General features: G+C 39.1%; 1 protein-coding gene across 2 annotated transcripts; it reads right to left on the reverse strand.

Moving 5' to 3' along the window:
• Nucleotides 1–6,872: 6,872 nt before the first annotated feature.
• Nucleotides 6,873–26,820, reverse strand: SAMD7 (sterile alpha motif domain containing 7). 2 transcript variants are annotated; one of them, XM_049804008.1, is made up of 9 exons: nucleotides 26,721–26,820; nucleotides 18,248–18,376; nucleotides 17,398–17,524; nucleotides 17,120–17,256; nucleotides 15,907–15,985; nucleotides 12,678–13,357; nucleotides 11,149–11,270; nucleotides 10,286–10,396; nucleotides 6,873–9,368 (listed from the first exon to the last, which is right to left on the reverse strand). In XM_049804008.1, exons 2-9 carry the CDS (start codon nucleotides 18,348–18,350, stop codon nucleotides 9,096–9,098), a joined length of 1,632 nt encoding a protein of 543 aa, XP_049659965.1. In that variant the 5' UTR covers nucleotides 18,351–18,376; nucleotides 26,721–26,820; the 3' UTR covers nucleotides 6,873–9,095. The 2 variants fall into 2 exon arrangements, with proteins under 2 accessions (XP_049659965.1, XP_049659966.1); XM_049804009.1 differs by lacking the exons at nucleotides 18,248–18,376; nucleotides 26,721–26,820 and having other exon boundaries at nucleotides 17,120–17,254; nucleotides 17,398–17,459.
• Nucleotides 26,821–27,399: the final 579 nt, after the last annotated feature.

The raw sequence follows: 27,399 nt of genomic DNA on the forward strand, positions 1-27,399 counted from the left end.
GGTTCCACCGTCTAAAGTCCAACTCCCAAATCGGTATCGAGGACTTTTCGCCGCCCGGTTCCCTCGAAGGCAGGCAGGGCTGCGCGTCGGGGCCTACCCAGGGCAGGAGGCGGCGATCCAGCCGCGTCCTGGCCGTGCTGTCCGCTGGCTGGACGAAGCTGGGGTGCCCGTCAGCGCTCGGAGGTGTCTCTTGGTATCTGAAGAGCTAGCCTGGCCTGCTGGAATAAAGGTGCTCCAGCTCTTTGGCAGTAAAAAAATAGACGTTTAGTTTTGTTACTCCTCCTAAATAGGACATTGGGCCTTAAGGATGCTCGATGTAGCAGGCCTTTGTTAGTTGTTACCTATTTACGCAGACTCTGATTGCGCAGACCTGCTCCTATACTTAACAGAATTAGAGTCAGGAGGCAACCTATATAAAGTAAAATGGCCTTTTGTCAGAGGTTGTCCCACATGTTTTCGCTATGAGATCACTCAAGTTAGCAAAATGTATAATGGTTTATCCTGGCTCCATGTTTCCAAACCACACCCTGGCACTTTGGGATGGAAAAGTATGTGCAGTGCTGTATCGTCTTGTCCAGTCTTCTCAAATCTTGTTGCCACTTCCTGTTCCTACGATTTTGGAACCTCTCAGATCGAAAACGAGGTAATTAAGAACCTAAAATTATTTCCAGCAGCTTATTTGACCCTGAGTCACCATGCCAGTTTTTGTGCTTTTTCTGGTACGACATCTTTTTCTTTTGAATGTTTTCCTCTTGCTGTTGCTGGGCAGAAAATCTATACAAGTTACAAATTAAGCTGACTGACTGCACGGTGAATGAACTATAAAAGCGTAATTCAAAAGATAAAATTGTAGGTATAGGGAATTAAAGTTTTTATGGTTATAATAAAACAATGCCTTGTAAAAAGTAGGCAAACTGCATTTATTAAAAAAAAAAAAACAACACCACATTTTTAAGTTTGCACTCATTTCAACCATTATTTCATGTACTTAACTTGGAGTAACACAAAAGCACATCTGAAGTGGAGGCTTTCTTCCGGAAGAAGTTTTAGCCATCTGTAACTTACAGCTTGCTAATAATACACAATGGCTGCAGTAAGGGTTTTATCACAGTATAGCTCAGAGCCCCTCTGCAATCCCTGCATAGGCACAAGCTGAACTTCAGCTATGAAACTCCACCCTGCTCTAAGGGAGAGGTTGTTTGGAACCACGCTCCTGTCTGCACACAGCCCTCCTCCTGAAGACTGCAGTTGCCTCGTGATGGGTCTCATTCCAGATCATGACCCCTCATACCTCTACTTTCAGGCTCTTTTAAGGTCTTACTTCCCATATACCTTCTGTGTCTTGGAATCTACTATTGATTCATAAACCCACCTTTAAGGCTTAGTTCTTAATTTTGCCTTTTTTTTTTTTTTTTTTGGCATGGTATATTATCTGCAGTGCATTAAGTTGTTAGCTGACAGAAAAGCACCTTGGATTTCTGGTTAATCTCTATTTTCTTTTTGTCCACAGAACTTTTAATTCATCTGAAGTTTGAGAACCACTAACTTGCAGGAGCTCTTCCCAGGACAGCTGGGCATGCAGCAGCAGATTGGCGTGCAGCACAGGGAGCAAACTGATCACCTTAAGAAGATCTGTAAGAAAGGACCGAGGGATGGAAAGTGGGCTAGGGAATGTGTCCTCCAGTGTGAGGCACTGGGTAGTGAACTTCCTGCCACTATGGAGCACAGAGCCTATCAAGACTGAATCTTACATGGAAGAAGTTTATTTGCAGTCATCAGTACAGCAGGGAAACAGGAGAGAAGCAAGTGGCTGAATCTCAAGAAAGCCAGGGAGTGGAAATGAAGGTTCAAACAGCTTGCATTTAAGGTTAGTGTCTATGTCAACTGCAGGGCAGGCTGCAAAAAGAAGCATTTCAGAACCATGCAGTGAAGTCACAGCCCCTTAAGTGCCAACTGCCATTTTGATTAGAGTAGGGGTTTCAGAATCATGACCACTTAAATTACTGTTGTGAAGGATATTGCATGCAAGTGGAGTGGTTTCCTTTTTCAACCGAAGCCAAACCGATGGCATTTCATTAACCTCTTTTCCCTCCTTCTCCTCCTCTTTAAGCCAACTGTGTGATCTAATGGGGCAGTATGGATGCTGGAAAATTAGTTCAAAAAACAGCTGGATACATTCATGAAACAAAAATGCATCATGAGCTATTAAATATAAAAATCACCTCTGCTTGTCTGCAAGATAGGTCCCTGGAGATAAAGGAAGTATTCTGAAATGTTTGCTTTGTTCTTATATTCTGCATTTGGTATCCTCTCTTGGCCTCTGAGGCAGGACACTGAGTTAGGTGGTGGTCTACTCCTTCTGGTACATATTTTCTTATACCCTTATATTCACTTATTCCTGGCAATTTATTGGCATTTGTGCTATTTATAATTTCATTGTTTTGGGCTAAGTCTCGGTCATCCTGGATCCATAAGATGATGTGGTCTTACCACTATGGCATGGTTAATATGTGCCAGAAGTGCAAGGCTACATGTTGGCAATTGAATTACTGACAAGCATGTCACAAATTATCTCGAGTCATGCTGCCTTCTGCGATACAGAAATTGAAGTGACACTAGAAGTCTGAGCAAGTGTCTGTTCTGCTGAACAAATGATTCACTTGCCAGAAGCTTATCCACTGGACCCATGGTGAATCCTTCTGGCTTTGGAGGAAGAGAGGGGAGAACACAAATCACAGTTACTTCAACTATTATGTTGATGGGCAGGAGGGAAGGCAGGAAGGAGGGAAGGAAGGAAAGAGCTTCCATAGAGGAATCCAAGGAGGACAGACAAATTCCCCAGCAATATGTTAGGAGCCATGTCCTAGATCATCTGCAGATGGTAGCATGCTGCACACTCTGGAGTGACTTCCCTTTTCATCCAGTCAGCTTCAGCACTGAATATGGGTTCAAAATATAAGGAATATGGCCTTGTACCATACAGCATCACATACTTCAAGGCAGGTTCAGCTAAAATCCACCCACAAATACATGAGTCATAACTCAGAAGCACACTCCAGTGTAGACATATCCTGAGTCACTTCCATCTCAGAAGCTTATAAATATTTAGTTAGCCACTTAGCTTTTAATTTAGCAGAACAACAAAGATTCATTAGTCAAATCTCCAGAATTATCTTTCACTAAGAAGCTTCTTAAATACTTTCACTCTTGCAAATTCCTTTTCATTTCCATACAACTCAGAATTATTTGATATGTATAACGTACAAAACCCATAGTTGAACTAAGAATTAATTTCTCCTGATTCTGGTCCTTCTGTAATTAATTGCATCTATTTAAAATACCAGCTCTCTTCATTGCAAGAATATATTTTCATTTTTTCTCATTTTAGCAATAACTGGTGAACCCTAATAAGGACATGTCTCTCCTGATGTGAAGTGGCATATAGCTCTTCCTAAAGACCACTGTCAATCTGGTCGTCCAGCAGACCATGCTAGAGTCGGTTGGGATGTACCTGGACACATAAATATGTTAAATGGAAAATATATCCATACATTTTTTGGAAGAACCAGCCGAGGTTTTGGAAAAAATAAAATGCTTCCTTGTTTCTCTGTATTTTTTGGCAGTAACAGGAAGGGAGAAGAATTAAGGATATAGCATTAGGAAAAACTAATAATAAAATCATAAATTTGTTGTTATGACTACAAGTGTTTGAGTTAAAAATATGGGTTATATAAAAATGTGATTCTTGAGTTTACATCTCTCCAATTAACAGATTCAACCAGAAGCCAGTGATTGCTTTACAGACCATCTTTCAATGCAAACTGTTTACAGGCTGTTGGAGTCCCATGAATCACAGACTGAGCAGCACTCCTCCCTAGCAGAGCTGTTTGAACCCTGTAACTGAAAGGTAATCAGCAAAGATGATAACCAGGTTGGCCTGATGCTTTCTTTTTTCCCCTGGGTCACCAGTGCTTTTTCTGTTTGCTGTTTTGGTTGATTGATTTTTATTTCAATCATTCACGCATGCAGATTCCACATATATGTGTTTTTAAATTTTGATAAAGCAAAACATCTATTCACATCTTCACTGTACTATGGGAAAAAATACTGTATCATTCTCTATACAACACAGACAATAGGTTCCTCTTTTCTATGGTCTAGGTAAAAGACTTTGCATCCTTACCAACAGGGAAATTGTTGGTTCAAGAAGAACCTGTGGATAGTAGCAGAACTAATGTCTGTCTGAAAGAATACAGACTTAGGTAAACTTGGCAATGGGACAAAGGAAAGGACTGTGTAAAGGCCAAGTCAACAGAATAATTCTTGTGGTATCAATATAGGTGATGATAGTAGGAACAAAGCCTTCCCAAAGAAAGAAAAGAGCTTTGGAACTGCAAAGGCAGAAAGCAAACCACTCACCCCCTCAAAAACCCCCGAACCCTAAACAAATGAAAAAGGGGAAGTGAGTTTTTCTCTTACTGTAACATATATTCTCGTTATACTGAAATTGCCATAGCAATATAGCTATAGCTATTTATTATAACATGAAGGGCTTAATCAAAACCACGCATCACAGGTAGCAGAGCCCTGATGAACACCCAGCCTCATAGAGCTGACTTGTTATTTTCTAGTGAATAATAAAGAGCTTAGATAGAACATTTATTATGCCATTATCAGAACAAGGTAATAAAACAAGAGTTGTATCTAGTTTTGGGTGCTTTTCTGTAAAATTCCTGATGTTGAAGGTGACTCAAAACACTGCACAACTAATCAACATTTTATTAGGGTATTTGGAAAGTCTAAAATATGAGAAGTTTCTGCTTAGTTTAAAAAATAGAGGTGATTTTAAAAACAAGGTGATTATTTTTTCTGTTTCACATTCAAAGGATAGATTAACATTCTGAAAACTACTTTGTGGAGGATTCAAAATTGTATAAGGTCTTAGAATACAGAGTTTTATAAAGTAGCTGATGGTGTAGATCCAAGTCAGTTTGAAATACTGTTGCCTTGTGGACCTAGCTGCTTGTTCTTGTTTTCATGTGCTTGATTAGAATGACTGCCTGACTTGGACCAGGTGAGAATTCTGCTTAATTGTTGCATATTCATAGCACCTGGGGAATTGAGCAGAGAATTATCTGTTCAGGTCAGTATGAATGTGTATTCCACACATAATATATTAATATATAATAATAATATATGATATAATATACATAATATTATATTAATATATAACATTCCACACATAATGTAATACACACATGTGTATTTCATCATATGCAGCAATGCTGAGGTCAGAAACACAGGTTGTAGTAGGAAGGACAAGCTATTTCTTCCTTTTCAGGACTTTCCTAAATCTGTTATTTATAGTACAGAACCATTTTGTTATATGTTTGCTATACCTTTTCATTTATCTTGTCTTTAACCTTGGCCCTATAAAAAAAAAAGAAATGGAAGTCCCTGTCCCTAGGACCCTACACATTTAGTGTAAATACAGACAAAATTAGATACTTCTACAACATCTCATAAAAAATATTCTCTTCTTCATTAACTATATCACTATTACAGACTAATACAGCAATAGAAGTGAAACATTTCTAATGATGCCACACATATTAAAATACATGATCTGTATCCCATTGTGATTTTAATGGCATAGCAGAAAAAATGAATGCGGTGGTGGCATAGGCACCAGAAACTTACTAAGTAGCACAGTTCTGCCAACTTTCTTACGTACTTGTGATTGCTAGCTACACCCCTTTGCAGCTGGAATAAGCATTAAAAGTCAAAAAAGAACATGTAGCTGCTAAGAACCAGCAAGGCCTCAATGTTTATATATAAACATAATTCCTGAAAACACATCAAAATCTGAAAATATGGGTCTGTCTACTGATTCCATGTCTTTTTTAAATTTTTACCTTTTTTTTTTTTTTTTCCATTTTCTCTGAAGTGTTTGTAGGAGAGGAAACATTCATTACAAGTGGTATTTCCGTCATTAGAAATAGAATCAATTATGTCCGTTTAGGTAAATCCCTTTCCTTCCTATTTCACTCTACGGTTGTATGCAATCCAGGCCTTACTGCATTTTGACTGCTCCAGCACTGCATTTTGACTGCTCCGACACATCTCTGCCTCCCAGTACAGGAAGCCATGAAGTCATTCTTTTTGTCATTTTGGGAAGAAGAGCCCAGTATGTGCCAAGGATCCTATGGGTTTTTTTAATTGCAGGAGTAGTACCAGACTGCAAAGTTTGCATCCTAGCTTTCTCTGCTTTTAGCATTGTTCATGTCTGAGCCATTTACAAAACTAGTCATGCTCTTCAGAACCAGACTTCAATCTTTCTTCCCTGGCATATGGAATTTCAAGTCAAGCTCCTCTGCTGTTACTTTAGAAAAACAAGTTCAGTTTCTTCATATCCTTGCTCTTAACAGGCCACCTGTACTTCAGGTGTGCTGCATTTCACTTTGGAGGGGTAGTATATAACCTCTCGTAGCTTTGCAGCGACATCTCGTGGCCTCATTGGCCTGGAAACGTCTCAGAGATTTCTAAGGTGGAGAAGGTCTCATGTGGATTAAGTCAAATATTTCATACAATGACGGAGGTAGGATGCCATTTGAAAACCAATTCATTAACTGTGTTTAATTAGGTAAGTGACATTGTTGACGTGATCGTCAATTGTACAAAAAAAAAAAGTTAGAAATTGTTTCAGATGCTAAACTGAATTGGTGTCCCTGATTTATTTATTTATTTTTATTTTAACAAGCACTTTTACTATATAAAAATATTTTAATTTTCCCTCATGGTATATGAACAGTCTACATCAAAACCAAACCACAATAGTTAAATCTACTGTAAAACATTTTTTCTGGGGTAACTAATCCAAGATGTTACATCTTAAAGTAATAGGTAAAACCATTTCAAACAGAATATGATTTTTTTACATTGACAATTGTGTTTCAATTCAAAATCTGAAAAGTAAACATTTACATTACCAAATTCAACATAAAACTCTCCAAGCTGCCTTACTAATTTTAAAGCCATGAAAAAATGTAGAAAAGTTAATGAAGATAACAGAGGTTAACACTTCTTGAAATTAATTGAGGTGGGTGAGGTAAGTGAACAGGAAACTAATTGCCAGTCCAAGATTAATATTGCTGTTGTACACCTTCTTTTAAACAATCTTATGGAGTTATATTTAAACTTTCCAGCTTTAGATTATAATTTTGCCTTTTTTTGAACACTATTGAATATTCAGTATATAGTCCCTTATATGAAAAATATCCACAGATCACGCATAAGACATTATCCAGATTCTTGAGAAAGACTCCCATTATTTCACCAGATCACAGATGTAAAGGTCAGCACTTTACTTAGGAGGGGATTACTTCAGGATCTGTCTGCAACTTGGGAGTATTTTGCTGCATAGCATACCATGCTTTTGCATTAGGCCTTACTGGGTTTTATCAATGAACCCTAAGGTCATATACTCCAGTTGCATTATTTGAAGATACATGCAGAGAGCCCAAAACTGCCATAACTCATGTCAGTGGCATTTTTCAGTGAAAGCAGAATCAGGCTCTACTCCTTTTACAGAAAGACTTTGCTACTTCAGAAAAGGAGTATTATAGATATATGCCCTTCGTCTCAAGGCTGCAAAGTTTGTATAGTATAGTAAGATGAACATCTTAAGTTGTTGCAAACATCTAATCACATATTACCTAGTGCACAAGTATACCAAAGATATAAAATAACTTATCTCAGGCTAAAGTAGAAGAAGAGGTGCCCACAGTATAAAATATGAGAGTACTCCCTCTCCTCGTGTGCTTAGACACTCGCTATCTAAACAACAGTGTACCTCTTGGTTTTTAAATACTTGAGGCCACACAAACTAAACTAAGGGGAGAGAATCTAAAGTAGCAATATACAGCAGATCCGCAATCTATCAACCCTCAATTTACAGAAATTAATTTTATCAAAAATAATTTGTGTGTTCTTTGGAGTAAAGAAGTGTTCTTGCAAGGAAGAGAGTAGAAGACGGCACTGTAGTATACTGACTTCCAAAGCCTCAGTGGAAGACCAGTGTGTGACCAAACCTCTAAAGAGGGAACAAAGATAATCCACACAGGTATCACAATAAAATGCTGGGGATTTATCACTAGCTAAAACCTCTATTTTGTGGTTCTTGTTTGCTGTGAGGTAATGAATCATCAGTAGCAGAAGTGAGGGGAAAACGTATTTTTGCAGAGGAAGGGGAGTTTTCAGGCTAGCATTGGTGGCCTCTTCCAAAATGAAGAACACTGAGCATGCTGCTGAGTGAAGGGCTTTCCATGGCTTGCCCAGCTGACCTGAGGGGAAGAGTGCTGCCGCAGAGGTTGGCTTTGAGCCTGCTGCCTGCAGGGACGTTACTGACCCAGTGACTGGTCTTCATGGCAGAGTCTGCTGGTGCTTCCTCCTAAACTCAGCTCAGCTGTGCAATCACGCAAAGCAAATTCAAACCCCATCGATAAGAATGCCTTGGAATAATTAAAATTGATGTTACACACTGTAAATTCATCTCCAGGGTTTAATCCATGTGTCTCATCTATACGCTGTATACCCTTCCCAGGCACTTAGAAAGGCTTAGTTCTAGAATAGCAATGGAATTAACTCAAATTGTTGAGTCTAGGATGTATTTCTCTACATTCTCCGGGTAATTCCATACTCTCCCAATGAATTCCATATAAATTTTCTGCAGAAGTCAGCTATGTGTGGAAGCTGTAACTTTTCCTTGTAGTTTCTCAGCAGGTACACGCTGTAAGACAGACAATGCACTGAGTCTCTGACAGATTTCAGTGATCACATTGGACTTCAATGGAAAATTAGATTTATCTGTTAACTGTACTAGTATTCTTTTCAATGAATTGCACTTGAAAATAATTGCACTAATATGTAGTTGCATTTTTTAAATGCTTTTCAGATACCATACTTCCTCATGCTACATTTGCAGATTATTTCACTCAGCCCCCGTCATACGGAGGTTTCAGACTGTAGCTATCTTCTCAAACACTGTAACTAGAGCTTCCTGTATTATTAAAAATAGTTTATGTCCTAGACTCAGCTCAACTTTTCTGAAAAGTGATCATCTGGAAGTCAGCCTGAGATCCAGCTGTGTCACATGGGTTTTCCCTGCTTTCTGAAACGATCTGTTCCACTGCTTTTGAAGTTTCTGGGTCCTGAGAGCAGGGACTATCCAGCGTATCGCCACTGCTATTGCAGTGAAGTGGGGAGGCTATGTCGGAGGGCTGATCTGAGGGTTTGCCTGGTGCAGGTGGCAGGGGCACGGACAGAGGAAGATTCATCATGTAGAACACATTGCCCAAACGTCGGGACACCTTTAAAGACAAAAACACAATTGCAGCAATTGCTTCTCAAGATAGTGTTAAAGCCATTAAATGTCAAGGCTGACTGTTGTGTAGCAATGCCAGGGACATCCAGGAGATCCCAACCATCTCAAAGGGTTATTAGTGGTTAGCAAAGGTGCAAAAATCTCATCCATTTTCCCTCTCTCGTATTTTTCTAGGCCCAGGTTCTTGTGGAAGGAGCTTGGCAATACTCAGCTTGGGAAACAGCCCCAATGTGCTAGGCCTGACAGCAAGCTCCTCATGCTCTCTAGGTGCTGTAGCACCCATGGGACAGAGGGGAGACAACTGCCAGCCAGGAGTGGGGAAGGTGGTTTTAATGAGAGAAGAGTGAGGGCAAAGGGGTTAAAGAAAAGAAAAAGAACCAGGCAACAACAGGAACACACAGAGAGTTGGTGTTACTGGATGAAATTAAGAGCAGAAAACTTTAAACACAGAGGCACAGCCTGTCTGTGAAACATGTACGATTATATTCCCAGAAAGGCTGTAGAAACCTCCACTTAGTATGTTCTAAAAGCCAGGTTGGAGCAAAAGCAAGTATCTATAAGAGCAGTTCTTACCAGCTGGGAAGGGAAAAGAGGAGTGAAACTGAATTAATTCATCAAACACGTCTTTTCCATTTCAACCTCAGCCTAGTCTCCAGTGTTGTATCCTGACTCGACTTGAAGTGTCAGTCCTAACTTCCCCTTAGTGTCTCCCTGCATGCTGTTGTAACATGCAGAGAAGCAAAAGCAAGCTATGCTGGAGTAATTTCTTTTCTCCTAATATTATGGTAGTCGCCTTATCAGTGAGAAAATCGTGTTTTAGTTTGGAAAAATTTCATCCTGTTAGCTTCTGACTCTTTCACATCTCTGTGACTTGCCATCTTGGCATACATTTAATGATCGTACCTGAGAGCGGATTTTCAATGCTGGTCCGAGTTTTAATCCCATTGTATCCAGGAGATGTTCCTCTGTTAACAGTGGGAGGGTTTCTCCATCAATAGCGTGGTCTTTAAATACCTTATGAAATGATAAAACACAACATGGTGTGCTAAAACAGACTTCACTGGTTATTTTTTACACTTAATCCTGAGGCATAGACAATAAAAGGAGGAAATAATTTTACTGTTTTATCTTCATATTTATCTCCTAACTGCAGCGTGAAGTCTCTTGTTCAGGTGTGTGGGTATCAGCACATTTGCCTGTAGTTTATCTACTTGTTCTTGGCAAGTGGGACCTTTGTAATGTTTCGAAGTTACTTTTTTTTTTTTAAGGAAGTGAGCAGCCTGCTACCAATGAAAGAATAGTGTCGATATTATTAAGGCTTTACCAGGAATATACAAGATTTCAATCTCTTTGCCTGCATTTCTAATAATACTTCCTTTTTCAAATAGGATGATGCCCATAAGAGCTCAGGGGTGGTAGGTGAGTTATACCAATATTCAAGAATGCAAAATTGCTTTAATCTGCATAAAAATTGTGCAGGGCATGTGGAGTGAAAAAATTAAGATACTTTTCTTATACTGTTGTTTTGCTGGTATGTATCATGACCAATGACTCCAGATGCAGCAGAAGTGCGTGTAACCTCTCAGAGCATGGACTGCCTTTCCCTTTAAGAAGCAAGTGGCTTCATATGTTGAAGCACAATGAAAACTACTATTAGTTTGTAACTTTGTGACAACCAGTTAACCTCTAGCATTTAGGTTTGTTTGATGACCTTTAAATCTAGATGGTCCTAAAGGCCTGAAAATGTGGTGAATATTTATAATCACCTGGGCATAATCTGAACAGCCTGGGAGACTAACGATGAAGTTGTATACATCATCAACAGTCCACTTGCGAATGTCTTCAATGGAAGAAATGTCTTCTCCATTCAGGATCAGGCCTTGTGCTCCTTTAAGGAGGAAACATGAATGTTATGTTTGTAGAACTTTGCTGGCAAATCAATAGGAAATGATTGTTAACATGAGAATTTTTACACTTCTCCAGAACCTAATATATTAACAGCAGTGTGTAGTCACAGACAGATACGGGAGTCCTAGACGCCAAAATCACCAGATAGTCAGTAGTAGCCAATTCTGGAGGTTTTTCTTCTGGTTGGCTTCTTTTGTGTACTGCTGGCAGTGTATATACCAGTTACTACACATAAAAATCATAGTGTGGTTTTTTCTCTAATCAGTGTGTTATCCAATGCTTTTGATTCTTTAGACTTTCCTGTTATTTTAACTTTACTAATATTTTGGTAGAATGGAACCAAGCCTCTGCTAGCCCATAGTGCCTACTGTGATTTAGAAGGACATATAGAAAAGTTATGGGCAGAACATGGAGGCTAGCTCACAATTTCATTTAGCAATTTTGTTTATTTTAATTTAAATTCCTTTTGCAGACAGGAACTGAATACTTAATGTGCATTTTAGGGACATGTTTTAGTGGTAGACTTGACAGTGTTAGGTTTATGGTTGGATTCGATGATCTCAAAGGTCTTTTCCAACCTAAATGATTCTATGATTATATATTTTTCAGTGATACAGTATGTCTTTGGTAGATTATCCTTGACCAACATCACAGCCTGTTCTCATTTCAGGTACTGGGAAGTTTTGCAGGGCTCATCCACTGGCACTGTTGCATTTAACAAGAGCTGTAAAGCTATAGAAAAAATGATTCTTGAACAGTAGCTGGAGGGTCCTGTGTCTTATGCTCTGTTCTTGCGGAGGTCAAGTCTCAGGGATAAGTTTGTTCCTAAATGAGTGCAGCTTCTAAGGGGATTCCTTGTCCTGTTTGACAAAGACAGGGATTATGATCAGTATATTGCGTGCTGCTACGTTTCCCCCCAACTACCAGGAGAGGGGAGAATGTAGCATGTTGAACAGAATTGTGGAGAACCTCAAAGTGCTGCTAACTTGACAGCTTAGGGGTGACCGATATAAACACAGGACGACATCCTGCAGTAGTATAGCGTGTGGCACTGAGCATTGAAACAGTTAAGAGGCTGCTTTGTGACTTTTTGCTGTGCAATTGCATTGCCCTGCAAGGTAAAGCACTGCTACCTAAGATGCTGAAACCTCCATTATGCCAGCAAGCAGCACAGTTTGCAGGTAGGGAAAACTGTTCTTTACCTTTGCTGACTTGGATTTACCAAGTTATTACTATTTGCAGCATATTAATTCTACATTTAGTTTCCATGACTCTATCATACAAAAAAAAAATTGCTTAAAACAGAGGGAAGAAATGAGAGAGCAAATCAATAGAAATAAATAATATCAACATGCCACTCTAACTGTAATCTGGAGACTTGACAAACCTGAAGGTAGCAATGGGTTGCTGGGTACTGGAAATCCGTATGGCAATGCTGAGAATGGGATTGCAGAAGGGTACATGTACTTCTCATCAAAAGCAGCACAGGAGCTATTAGATTCCTTCTCATTTGTGTTGCTGCAGCTGTTGGTTTCAGTAGAAATTTCATGAGTAGCACAGTTTTTTCTCAAGCCTTGTTCAAACTCTTTACAATTTTTGGCAACTGCAGATGGCTCAGTCTGGTTTTTGCTTTGTTCATGTTTGTTTGGTGTCTCCACCTCTGCTTCTTTCTTGTCTTCTTTCTCATCATCCACTGCAGCTGAAGCAGGGTCCGTAGTTTTGTCATCAGCTTGGTTCTTTGTGCCATTGGCACTACAGTCTGCAGTTTTGTGATTTCCAGCTCTCCTCCCTGGTCGACGTGCCCTCTCCCTTTGCAAAGTGCTGACTGGAGGGTATGGGCTGGTTGCCATGAGCATAGTGTTGCCATGAATTTCATCAAGGGTGGTACGATGAACATATAAGTCGCTGGGAAGATGGCCTTCAGGTAGTCTGTGCCTGCCACGGAAAGCGATGGGACTAGCTGGCATCCCATGGTAAAGGAAAGGTGCTTCCAGGCCCAGTAGCCCTTTTCGGTGAGCTTTCTCCATTTCTTTTTGCTGAAAAATAGCACTCATCTCCATTTCCATTCTAAGAGGCACATAGAGTACAAGCAATTAGTGCCGCTCAGTTCCTTCATCACCTCTTTTTTTCAGTAGCAGATTAAAACTCACATAATTGAACAGGCAAGAGTACTGCTTTTCTTCTTTCACCCCTATATTGCTAGATGTGAGAGGTCACAAACTGCAGATAGAACAGCAAACCTGGCTATATTTAATGTGCTGCCAGATATGTATAGTAAACTAAAAGGAGGAGAAAAGATATCTTCCATGTGATGCCTCTGGATAATATTTCAGACAAAAAAGTGTTATTTGTATATTGGCAATCCAGGCATTATTACAGTGATTATGCTCACTTGGGATTTGGCAAATTGTCTCCAGAGTCGTAAGGGTTAAAGACTAAAGAAAATAAGTAATTTACATTACCGATTAGAAAATTATACTGAAAACTGGAGAACGGCAGTGATATTGTAAGTGATAAAGAACTAGAACTATATTATCTATGGAACCTGTGCATACATTCAGAGTAAGCTAACATTAGTAAGTCTCTTGAGTAACTCTCCATAGTGCCTGGCACCTGAACATGACTCTGACAGCGTGAAAGGGTGAGATCCTGGTGGTAAGTGTTCAACCTGTTGGATAAAGCCAGTGCTTCAGGGTCTGTGCCAGCTTCCCGCCCCTGGCATAGCGGGTGGGAGGGCTTACCAGTGAGATACGGAGAATACAAGTAGAAATATGTGTCTCCATTGTACCAACCTTTGCTGGGATCAGCTTTCTCTGGAGCCAAGCTAGTGATCAAACAGAAAGCTGTAGCTCCCAGAGCTCCACAGCTTCAGCGGGTGCCGAGAGATGAGAGAAGTGAGCCAGTTTACCAGACACAAACCAGAAATGGTTCAGCCTGCCTTCCTTGCTATGAGGAGCTTTCAGTGGGACTTCCACATTCTTCTTTGGAAAAGGGCTTGTGTGGGCAGCCAAGTCTTTAAACTTTAAAAAACTTTAAAAAGCACCAAAATAGCTTTCTTAACACCGCAATGAGGATAAAAGGTCAGAGGGAGTCTGACTTTTAGGAGACTGCTCATTAATGTAAAACTGTCAGGAAAGCAGTTATTCAGATGATTGTTGCAAGGAGGAAGTAGTTGATGACCCCATAACATTCAGGGCTTTTTCTCTGCCCTCTTTTCATCTTTGCAACAACCTGCAAATTACTGATTTTCTGCTTTCAGAGATCCAGCGGAAGTGTTTTGTCTATGGACTATGTCCTTGCACATCTTGCCCAATTGTCATTACTCACATGCAGCTCCTGAGGTGGAGATAAACAGCAAAGACCATTACATTCCTGACTACTCCCCCTGATAAGATAGTCTGCTCCTCTGAGGACCAGCAGATGGGCAAGCACTGAGCTTTGGTAAGAGGCAGAGTCCCTTGGAGAACAAGGATTTAGGCCCAGGTGCTCAGCAGCATGGTTGTAGCAAGTGCAGGAGATTGTTTGCCAACACCTGATTTCTATAAAGGGTGAAAGGAGCAAGTGCACCTCTAAAGGTGATGTGCGCTGCAGAAAGCAGTATGAAGCTAGTGGCAATTACCAGGATGGCAAAAGTCTGGGGTAGGAGGTTATCTCATGGATATAGGCTGAGCTCTTTTACATTGGGGTTTTCTTGGGTTTGGTGGGCTGAAGGAAGAGCCTGAACAGGTAGGACTAGCTCTGCTGTGGCTGAGGGTATATGTGATGGCCATGCTTGCTGCTAGCTGTTTTACTTGTTTTTCTCAGGGTTTTTGCCATGTGGTAAGAGCTATGTGAAATGCATTGTGGATGCAAACCTTGTGCTTGGAGGAGTTCAGTAATCAAGCTTTGCTGACTGAAGAGCTCAAAACACTTCCGTCATAATTCTCTTGAGATGCCTACTCAGAATTTATCTGTTCTTTGCTCTTAATCTTACTGTGTGAGGGGTGTTGCCACTCAGTACTGTGCTGCAGCCCAGGTGCAGGTGTGCTTGAGGTTAGAATTCCTCTATGGAAATGGTGCGGCTGTGAGCAGGGGCACTGGTGGTTACTTAACCAGCTACTGGTTACACTGAAACTTGTACAAATAACTGGACTCTCTATAGTCCCCCTGACATTCAGACAATTTGGTTAAACTAGGAAAGCTGTCCACCCTGGGTAGGGTAGAGACATAGCTAATCATCCCAAGGGCCCAGCTGTAGAGGCTTAAAATGTGTGTGATAGCACACAGCTGTAAAGTTTGAGTTTGTTTCTGACTTCTTATAACTTCAGGGTGTTTGGATCCAGAGTTCAGGGGTTTGGGCTGAAGTTGATAGGTTGTTTGTTACTTCAACCAAGTTGAGGGGTTTGTTTCTTTTTCTTGTATCATTTTAAGACTAAAAGCAGAATAGGGGCAAGAAGAAACTCCAGTAGCTTCAGACCTTAAGAGGTAATTAAAGGGCCTCTGCTTGTCTGGGTGACTTGAAAAAGTATCTTAATCACTGTAAAAACCCACAAAAAGTCTGTGACTTAATAATTTCCAACTGCCCTTGCTGCTCTAGTCCTGGCATGCACCTCAGAGCAAAGCTGACTATTGATTACCTGGCAATATTTTGCTTTTGAACCAGTTCCTGTCTCCTGGCCACAGCTTCCATGGATTCTGGTTGCAGAAAGCTATATCCTTAAAGGGAAGGGGGAAAAAAAAAAAAAATCTTTAAAATTCACTTATTTCTGCAAGCAAATGCACAAACCCTAAAGCAATGCAGAGACACTTGAAAAAGCTTTTTAAGATTTGAACTATGTGCTTTGCCAGGAAGCTGATATGACTTCAAGTTAAATCCCATTTGTATTCATTGCTTTGGTGGGAACCTGTAGTAGAAACACGCAAGTCCAGCATCAGGTGTTTGCAAGATCAGATCTGTAGTTAGGTATAACTGCCATTATCTATAAAGGAAAGAGACAGCAGGGTAGTTTTACTTGGTGACTTATGTCTTTGAAGTACATACAACTGCTCAGAAAATAATAACCACCAGTTAAGCAAAGCAAACGTGCTCCTTCAAGGCTGTTTTCAGCCTACATGCTGTGTAATTTTAAATTGCATTTCCTCTTAAGGGAGTCTGTTATCGGAGAGCCACACTGCGGGGGGGAGGGGAGGGGCTGAAGCCAGGAATTCTTGTTTATAGATCTATGTGCCATCAAGAATTTATTCACTCATCTCAAAGAATGAACCTTAAGAAATTACCTCTTTGTATAAAGAGATATGTAAATTTATGTGCAGCATGACATGCATGCCACAGTTGTGTTGCCATGCTGTGATATCCAGCCTTCCCCTTAGAGCTGTGTCCTGTAATTTTGAGCCTTTTTAAAAGGACTTGTAGTTGCCCAATATGAGTAAAGTAGCATGTAATATTATGATTAAAGAATATGATCAGTAGTCTTAAAAAAGCTAATGCTTGTATGTGAGCAAGAGTTAAATGTAGCAAAAAGTGTTGTTGATTGGACTCATTTGTTTAGCTACAGCCTTCTGTTTTGGTGTGAAAATGCTTGGAAAATACAAAAAAAGAGGAGAGAACAAAACCATGCAAATGATCTTGGAAACAGTGTACTTAAAAGCTGAAAAGGATGTGTTTAGACTTAAACTGGCACAGTTTAGAATCTCTGGTAGGCAGGCTGCCTCCTTTTAGTGAGACTTGTTTTTCCAAATAAAATAAACTGTTATTGACAGTACCGATAAACCTATGAAAAACTAGTTGGTGCAGTTTGCTTTCTAATTTACATGCTATCACTTTTCAGGATGCAGACAATGCTTCATTACCTGGGCCTGGGTAAACACGGTTGGACAATATGTTTGGCATGTTTGTGTGCTGTGGGACTGTGGGTCCAAGGTGCGACGCAATATGGATTTGTCTTGGATCAGCTGATGCCATCATTTCAGTTGAAGGCAACAGATCTCTGAGAGGAAAAAAATACATTCAGACATGCAAAGGACATTGTTTAGTTAAGAATAATCTAAGATCTTTATATACTCAGGTACAGCATGTGCACAGTTATTCTTTAACTGCAGTGTTATAGTAGAGAAGTGGTGCAAAATACCTGTCTACCAGTCGAGGCTCAAACTGTGAGGGAATTGCCTGCATTCTCTGCTGGCTTGCGCCCATTAGCTGAGGGTTTACTGCCATCAACTGATTTCTCATTAGCATCTCTTGCCGCTGCCGCAGTTCTGATACAAAGCATATATTCTGTTGTCAGTGTAGTAAATTAGAAAGTGACGATGTCTGCAGTATAACTTCACCAGAAAAAAAAAAAAATTTCTCAAGTGACAGCATTTTAGTAAGAGTTAGCAAATCACACTTTTTTTTTTAATGGCAGCAACTAAAAAAGAATACATTTCCACTGCCACCTTAACCGTATTGTTTAAATAATGTAGTTTTATACAAGCAAACTGCAGTAAAAATAAGAAGGATGTGCATAGTCAAGGGTACAAAAGGACAATTTACAATCAACAATAAACTCATATATCACTATTAAACAGAAGAGAATAGCCATGAATGTTAGGTTCTATGCTTGAGAGAGTTTTCATTTCTAATACAGTTTTATTTTTGGAAAAATCTTATTAGCTAGAACCTGCCTTGGCATGAGACAGCAGCTCTAGAAAGAAGAGCCTGCAGTGCTGAACCAGAACCTCATAATGTCCAGCTATGGCTTTTGCCGAGTTTCTGTGTGACCTTGACTCTCGAGATGCTTAGCATCTCTTGATTAAATTGTGAATGCCAAGAATCCCCCATGTTAACTTCTAATAAGATAAATGTTTCTCCAGTTACTCCTAAGATGAATTTGAGATACCTCTTAAAGATGTTAAACCTGTTGCTGGCTGTTTCTTATACATTGTACAGGTATTAGCAATGCTATAAACAAATGCGCAGTTAGGTTTCTTCCTGCTTACCTCCTGCTGCCATGCCACTTGCTAATCGGTATAAGTGCTTTTCTTCTAGTGTTCCTTGTTCTCCTAGGATAGACATTTTTCTCATGTGATCCCGTGGAGTCATGCTTCAAAGGGACAGCAACAACTTTTCTGTTGTAAAGAACAGAATCAGGAGGCCCAAATAAAAGAATAAGACATTCAAAACTAGAAGAAACAGAGCAGGTTATACACGTTAATTTCTCAGATAAGAAGGTAGTCCTTCTGCCACTCACAGCTGCACCCTTTAGTGCTTGTGGATTGTATTGGTTACCATATAGAAACTTTCAGTTTTCAGGACAATGCAAATGTTGCCTTTGTTTATACTAAGTTGTTCAGTGTCCTTGGGTCTTACTATGCAAGGAAAGTAAGGATTTGGGGAAATATCAGCTGCTCAGAAGGATGTAATTAAGCCAAAGTCGTTTGCCTGCAGCCCTGAGAACGGCGACATGTGCTCATACTCAGGAAGGCAGGTATCTCTGGTTTTATTTGGGAATTGTAATAGTTAGGAGCCCTGTCTACTGTAAACTAAGTGAAACGGATAGAAAGAAATTATAGAAATAAGTTGTTCCAAATGACATCAGCCCCTTAAGACTGCCAAATGAAGTAAAAAAAAAGGTAAAAGAACATGCTTTATAGTGATGAAAACAGTGATAAAATCAGCTAGGCTCAGATTAATTATCCATATATGTACAGGTAAATAAAGCCAGATGAAGAGTAGAAATTTAGACTAAGACCTAATACACTACAAATGCATAGTTGAATAGCTGTAGTGTCACTGAGGTGGATTGCATCAGCATTTCTGAAATCTATCTGAAGAAGCAGGTGACTAGATTACAAATGATCCTGATACCAGGGGAGTAAGTAATCACAGTATGCCCTGCTCAGGATTTTAGGGGAAGGATTATTTGTGCAGATAGGTCATAAAGGAAATAAATCCTGTAACCCACAGCCTGGATGTTAAAAAGCTATCCTGTGTGGGAGGCTTTAAGTTGAGAGGCTGGTGGAGGGGGCAGGCTAGCTCTAAAGGCAGCAGAGGCATCTGTACATTTGTTTCAAACTAGATTTGCACAGCAAATGATTGATTTTTTTTTTTTTAAAGTAAATTGCAATTAAGGAGTTTAATTTTGTTCCCCATTAGCTCTGATGAAATGGATTCTTTCTTTCTTCTTAAAGATGGAAGATGTAATGCTTAAGTGTTCTCATCCTGTAGATACTGACAGCTCTGTGAGTTCAGCCAGCATTTATAGATAACAGTGAGGAATGCCTTAGAAATGCAAAGAGAGAAGCACAGAGAATCTACCAAAGCCAAAGAGAGCTCAAGTGAATCGTGCCTTTCTAAACCTTTCCATGAAAGCCATCAAACAGGAATCATTGAGAAACAAGACTAAAGAAAGAGAGGACTGGCTGTGCTGTGAAGGGCAGCAGTCTCCTCTCTGCTGGGTCTAGTTTGGGACATGAATCCCATGGCACAGAAGCCATCACTGACAAATTCCCTGACAGCAGCTACCTCATTTCAGCTGAGTGCTGGTAACTGCTGAATACGTATTAATAATCACTCCACAAAGATGTGATCTCTGATGCACAAATGGCCAAAAACATCTAGAGCTTTGGATAGTTTGACTTTTTATGGCTTACTTGCCAATTTGCCTTTAGTATGTTGTGATGAAGCTATTACCTTAAAATGCCAACCTTCTCTGAGAACTCTAACTACCTTTTGCTCAAGTCTTTCTCATGTATTTTCACATTTATGCCAAACTTGCTTACTTTGCAGGCCGAAACTTATTTTCATTTTTATACTATGTTGCCCCTGCTTCTAGCCGTAGTAAGTCAATGCCTGTGATTAATGGGATTGGCATGATAAAATCCAACTGTGGGACCAATTGTGCATATGGGACCACTGCAGAGGCAGTGGTGTTGTACAAGTAACAGTGAGACCAAACACAGTTTGAGATGTTAGCATTGTTATGAGTACAAGATGGATCCAATTGCCAAGTGGTTTATCTACCTTTAAACCAGCTACATAGGATACAGAAATTCTTTAGAAATGGTAAGCATGAACAACCAAAATTCCCCTTTTCACAGCCAGTCCTTCTCTAAAACAGAACCAAACTTTAAAAACTGTTCCTTATGCAAAATCTGATGGAAGCTAAATCCTATATTTTGTTACCCAAGTAATTTATAAATTAGAGTAGTCATTATAACTCCTTTTATTGCCTTTGACCTATTGAAGAGTTACAAAAAAACTTAAAGGAAAGCTATCAGTCTAATTCACATGCTTCAGAAATTTACCATTTCCTTGGTATGGCGAAGATACTTGGTCTCAGCCTCAAAATGAGTTTTCCAAAAGCTAGACAAGTTAGTAATTTTCAGCCATTCAGACTGAGAGTAGAGACTATACTTGGACCACACCACTGGTGTTCCCTCAAAATAAAAAGTTCTTTACATTTGTAAATGTTGTAAATGCTAGAATTCTGTGTTGGCTAAGATTGAGGTCTTCCTGGAAGCAGACAAGCCTGTCAAATCCAAGAACAGCACCATGTGCTTTGTTCTTGGCACATGTATGTCATGTGCCACTGGGTGTGTTTCCATTTGCCTTTTTTTTTTTTTTTAGGATACTTTAGTCTTAAAGCGGTTTAGGATGCTGGGTGCTTCATGAAGAGCATTTGAGCTGCCAAAGTGCTTCTGAGCTGCTAAAGCATTTTAAAGCTCAGTACTAAAGCGTTTTAGTGCTGAACTAAACTTTACAGCAGCTCAAAAAATAGATGGCAACTGGGATGATGGTATTTGCCATACCATATTGGTCTGGTGAACCATTTAGGTAGTTTCCTTTCCCAGATGAGTGGCCATGTATTAAATATTCTGGAAAACAAAGCAGCAATTTTAAACTTCATGCTAACCTGCTTACAGCCTGGCCTTTGGCCTTTGCCTGGTGCACCTGACTAAAGAATATGAAGGTGCAAAGCAACCAGCAGAGGCTCAGATAGACATAATGGAAAACCTTTTTATTCTAGTAAATCAGAAAAAAAAAATAATTAAAAGCTAGTATTAACACTAACAAAGTTTTGTCTGACAGATGACTGACAAGCTGTACCACTTTTGCTTTTTAGGAACTGCTAGAATGCTTCAATCCCCTGTTTTAATCACAGTTGTGAATGCACTTTATTCTGGGGAAGCTGTCCCTGTGTGGGGAAAGAGACATACATGTAAAAGACACTTTTATTCTTCTGACTCTTTTACTGTTGTATTAACACCCCTCACTCCAATCCCCCCTAAAATCACACCTGTGACTAAAATTTTTTGATACAACTTTAAAACATAGACTCGTGGGAAAAGATCCATCCATTCTAACCCAAATCCACCACCTCCATGTGGGATCCCATATACCCTGCCTGTTCTGACAAACATCTACCAACAACTAAGCAGCAGTAACTGTGGTTAGAAATCAGCAGTACCAGTATCCCCATCATGCACTCTGTATAGTCCATGCAGTTCCCAAAACAAGTCTGGATGTTGTGTTGGATGTGAGGTATGTTACACTGTCTGTTGACAGGTGGTCTCTCACATAGCCTCCTTTCAGAGCTGAAGCAGAAACTATTTTAAGACTGTTCTTAAAATCTTTATTTTTAAAAGTGAGGTTTTCTTTTAAATGCTGGCATTTTCACTCAGTGTAGGGTACCATATACAGCAGCATCCATAGTGGAGTTGATCTGTATTTATTGGTAGATTATTATCCACTAGATGATCAAGGTTCACAGCGCATCACTTCAGGCAACATTAATCACTTCAGGCAATGTACATCACATAAGCAACTTATCCTTGCAAAGGTAGACTAGGTGGTCTGTTGGTTTGACATGGAGAAGATATAGTATTGAAAAAAGTCATGGAATAATATGACTTGAAAGTTCATTGGTATCTTCTTCCACTAAAGCTGTAGCTTACTACTTCCACTGACCCAGTTTTTGAGTCATCATGAGCCAAAAAGGAGGGTTTGATTCCTTAATGAAGCTTTCACTGGAGTTTCTTCATGAAGTCATTCTGGTTTTCTTCATTGGTGTGCCAGTCAATCCTATCTAACTTGGCTTGGATTTCTTCTCGGATACATAGAAATAACTCTGGTATTTTTAATAACTTTAACTCTGATAAAAATTTTCAGATATTATTTCCACTGAAATTCTAATCTATGTTCCCTAGCAGAATGTTAGAATATCAATATAGTGTGAATTTTAATTATAGGACACATTTTATATGTATATGTCATCCACATTAAATTATTCATTTATTTCCCTTAATTTTCTGTTCAGGGAAGTACTGAATTGATCAGGTAGGATAAATACGTAGCTTAATAACCTAATATAAAGACTTGTATGTAACCCTGTGTCAGGGGGAGAAACTGAATTTGACTAATCTGTGTTATTCCATTTGGAAAAAACACCTTTTTTGGTTACTTAGCTGGGGTTCTGACTTGCAGGTGAAATTCCAGGTACTTAAGGTTTATACTATTTCCATAAAAACTAGCATATTAGAAACAAACATCAGCAAAACAGGATCTCTGAGGGAACAGGGAAAGTATACTTCTGATACATATATTAGCCAGGATTTGAGAGTAGCTCAAAATCTTGCATCAGGGTTCATATAAATTCATACACACCAGCTGTCCAGTGTTACATTCATATATGGCTGATCCTATTGCACAAATCCTGGCTGTACAGCACATTACAGGGATGAAGACAAGTTAATCTCTACCTTTAGAGTCTTACCCTTAGCAAACCCTTCTTGGCAGCAGGCAGAACCACTCACCCAGTACTAATTCTGTCTCAATTTATTAGATGAGAAGTGGCAAGACACGAACTTCATGAACCAGAAGCATTTGCAAATCTAATCATGCAATATGCAGTTTCAAAATGTCTATTGCAGTCTGTGTATTGTATTATTAATTGCATTGGCAAAATACAGTATAGTCTTATGTATAATATAGACTTGTTGGAAGACTTGGGTTTTTGGTTAAATGCATCAAGATTTCATTAACTAATAACTGCTTTTATTTACATCAAACACATGGAATTAGCATTCTTTAAAAGCAATGTTTAGTATGCCTTTGCAGTGGCTCCACAGGCTGTTTGGAAGAAGCTGAGTATCGTTTAAAATGCTCAGCTAAATCTGTTTAAAATGCTCAGATAAATCTGTGTCAGAGAAATCAGTTAAACGTATAATATAAACATGTATACATGCTTAAGAGTGAAATATATGAATAAACTCATATATAGCCTCATTTTCATTTCCATTGGCTCCCTTTTTAGAAAAAGCTCTCCTGATTACTTGAGAAATCAGATGCTGTTTTAAAAAATAGATAAATATTCCAATATTATTAATACTCCAGTGTTATTAACTGTAGTATCAAGGGTTCATGCCCTAACCCTATGCTAAGAGTCATAAAGCTAGAGATTGTACTTATTCAAGAACCCGTAGTCTGCAAAATAAATTACTTTTGGAAAGCAAGAAAGCAATTATACCAGCATTTTGTCATACAGGAGCATGAACTATGTCGTCTTAATTGGGGTAAGGTACCATTGGAGAGGCTATAGGGCTAAATTCTAATCCCAGATACGTGGGCACAGACTGCTCAGAGACTGAGATTAGAGTGTAATCCTAAAACTGGATTGAGAATGATACATTCCCTAAAGAAAGGAAAATAACTATATTTATACTGTGTATGTCAGCCAGTAGAGTTCGCATTGCATACCTTTACACTGAAATGGAGACACGGACATGCATGTTTCGCCATTTTTGAGCTAGCTAATTGCGAAGATTGCAAGCAGCCAGTCATTTGTATGTTTTTAAACACACTGGTCTCAGGAAGAAATCAAGGCTTAGTATTGGCAAACTCAGTCTTTCAGGAACTAAGTTAGGTTCATAATAGAAGTTCATCTTGTTCTCTCTGGAATGGCTGGGGGCAAGGGGAAACTGTTATTCCTGTGTGCCACTAAGGCAACAGTCAGCTTAATGCATTGACTAAAACCAAGGGTGGAGATGCTTTGTGCTGAACACAAACACACAGCAAGAGCCCTCAAAGCCTGCTAGGTGAGACAGACAGATGGTGGAGGAAAAAGAAGCAGTCCTGCTACTTGATATGGCATCGGAGGCATATAGATACAGGACAGTAAGCAGCTGAGGTGGGAATTGTGCTTAGCAGTTCTCCCTCTCGGCTCAGTGCTGTAACCGCAGGACGGGTTTCTGCAGAACCATAGTGCTAATATTATTCGTTTGTGTTTGTGGCAGTACCCAAAGACTCCAACTGGGATCACACTGAGTGCTTTAACTATGCTTTTTAAAAAAAAAAACAAGTAAAATAACTAACCAGAAACTAATGAAAATAGTGGTTGTAAGCAGAGCAAGTGTGCAGGTGCAGGCATACATGTGTGTAACATTGTACACCCACCCTGTATCCTGACAAGCTGGTACACGGAGAAGCTGTTTACAAGGGATGGGTCTCTCTATTACATCGGTTATATACACAAAGCATGATGTAATTTGTTTTCCTTGTGGATTTATTTCATAATTAGAGATGACATTTGAAACATTATCCTCTTGTCTTTGATTCTTTCAGAAGCCTAAAGATTGCAAAATGTGGCATAAGTGGGATCAGTTAAAGGGAAACTAATCTCTGTATTTTTTACTTTTTAATCGTTTTTACTTTTAAAGCATAAAAAAGAAGTTTTTTCTTTTTCTATTTTTAAATACTGGAAATGGATGTCTTGGAATGCAGAGCTTTCTGAGGACTGGAGAGCAAGGCTGGTATTTCCAAATGAAATACAGTTGAATTTTAGTGGGATTTGTGTTTCATTTTAACAAGAAATACTAGTGCAAATGACAACACTCCCAGTGCCAAAAGAAACCAGGTAGTGGAAAGAGGAATGGGTTTTAGGAAGGCTATTTAAAATTGTTTTTATTTAACAACTCTTTAACATCACTGACTAACTAAGAGTTTGAATCTAGAAAACTTTTACTGAATCCTTAGTACCTTCTCTTTTCAGTTAGGGTATTAAATATTGCAGCAATATCCTTCAAACTTCCCCAAATCCTCTCATAAAACAGAAAACTGCATTCGATGTGTCTTATGCCACTAAGGTAAAAAAAGATGGTGTGGGTTTTTATCATTAATTGTTTCAGGTTAGCTTTATTACAAAGCAAAAGACAGCACACGCTTGTCTTAAAAAATATTTGCAGGTATGTTAAAATATATGTAAGTCACAGATATCAGATACTAAAACTACTCCAAATTCCTATATGAATTCACAAGTTTTAATACAAACTTTTTCCCCTTGCGAGATTAACATGCGAAATTGCACACCTGATCCTGCAAACAGACTCAGAAATCAACATCTTGAACAGACTGAACATTTTCATCTCCAATTTCAAGGGTCAGACCATGATAAAATTACTTGAATCAGGATTGCCTCTCTCTCTCTCATTCTGTATCTCTGGGGCACCAGGGTGATACAGAAATTCACATATTCTGTAACTGAGAAACTTGAAATTTTAGCTCCGAAGGCAATATTACAATGCCCAAGCCTTTCTCAGTCTACAGTTAATTCTGCCCTCATATTCAGGTAATAACAAGACATAAGGAACCTCATCATGTTATGATATTATTTTTACAAAATATATCACTCTGCATACATTGGTGTTCTGCAAAGCTGCTAGCACTGGGGTGTATTACAATGGCTATGCACACAAGCAAAATTTTAATTAGGTAAATCTAATGCAGGTACATCAGACTAAAACAGCCAAATATATCTGTGTGATGATAGCCTTGATTAATTCTGATTGCACACTGATTTAGAAAATCCACTGCTCCAGGAAGTATCTGTAAAATACTGAGGTTTTTCTATTGTACTTTAAAAAGATAAATTGGCACAAAGATTAAGCTATATGTATTAACAACGAGTTAGCTTTTAAGAATATTTTGTTACGGTTAGAAAAGACAGTGGAACATCTGTGCATATACATTAAGCAACTCAATCTGTATCCAAAGTTTTCTAGAAAAATACTGAATATGCAATGACAAGCTTTCCCAAAGTAAAATCCTCCATTTGTGAAATAGCTCTTTAAATGTTTCTAAAAGGATCAAGTTTATATCAGAAGAAAATACAGTGTTTGCACCTGAATATGCAGTATTATTTACCTGTAAGAATACAAATAGCAGATTGCTGAGAAATCAGAACATAATTAATTACATACTTTACTCTTTCTGTATCACCCCTGCCAATTCCCAACTACTCTCTGCAGTCCAGTGCTGCTCTTAAAGAAAAACACCATGAAGAAGTCTGCTTAGATCTGCGCTGTTTCTATCGTGAGGTCTTTCCTGTCGAAATCTGAAAAATCATACACCTCTTGGTATTGCTTAGCATCACCATTTACATTAAAAACTAGCACTTTTTATTTCATGTATACTTACATCTATTGTGAAGACCTTAGTTTTGGGTAAAATGAAGACACCGTGAACATCCAAAAGTATGTGCCTTCACTATAAGTCTTCCTTTCAAGCTGCCTCAGTAATGTGATTGACAGCTTTTAAAACACATCAAGATTAACATGTCAAAAACTGCCTTAACTAACGCTGACTTTACTTTAAATACAAATTGAACTTATCTTGATTAGCCCTCATCCCTGCTTCTAAGCCCTACCCACTCTGACATCACAAGCCCTTCTCCAATACCATCCTCTAACCAGGCTGTAAAAACATAATTACAAGAAGAGCACTACACTGATCTGATAAACCTATTTCACATTTAACCTGCTAAGCTGTTGTTAGCTTTTAAGATGCTTGATGCATTCACTTAAAATCTTCCTGTTCCAACAAGAAATATGAGAGAAGGTTAACAATTGCCTAGCCTTTGTGCATTGTGTTACCTATCTATGCTGATTTTTAGAAAGGGCGTACTTCTGACCATTGGCAAGCAGTTACCCCACAACCGTGTTATCCCAAAATTGTGTATCCGATTGGATTGGAGGGAACTAGAAGGTGGAAATCCTGTTAAGCATATTGTGAGGCTAACACAGGGATCAGATGGTTATACTGCTCAAGCTGGCAATTTACTCTTTAATTCTCACTGTCGAGTTAGGTCTCAGAACGA

Source organism: Accipiter gentilis, chromosome 6 (assembly GCF_929443795.1).
Source record: "Accipiter gentilis chromosome 6, bAccGen1.1, whole genome shotgun sequence".
Taxonomy (NCBI): domain Eukaryota; kingdom Metazoa; phylum Chordata; class Aves; order Accipitriformes; family Accipitridae; genus Astur; species Astur gentilis.

Excerpts from the sequence above, each read along its gene's own strand:
- SAMD7 (XM_049804008.1), bottom strand. The coding sequence starts at position 18,350 with ATGACTCCACGGGATCACATGAGAAAAATGTCTATCCTAGGAGAACAA. Across the intron at positions 13,358-15,906 it reads CAAAAGCAAAATATTGCCAG|AATGGAAATGGAGATGAGTG; the intron begins GTAATCAATAGT and ends TGTGCCTCTTAG. Across the intron at positions 9,369-10,285 it reads CATTGAAAATCCGCTCTCAG|GTGTCCCGACGTTTGGGCAA; the intron begins GTACGATCATTA and ends TTGTCTTTAAAG.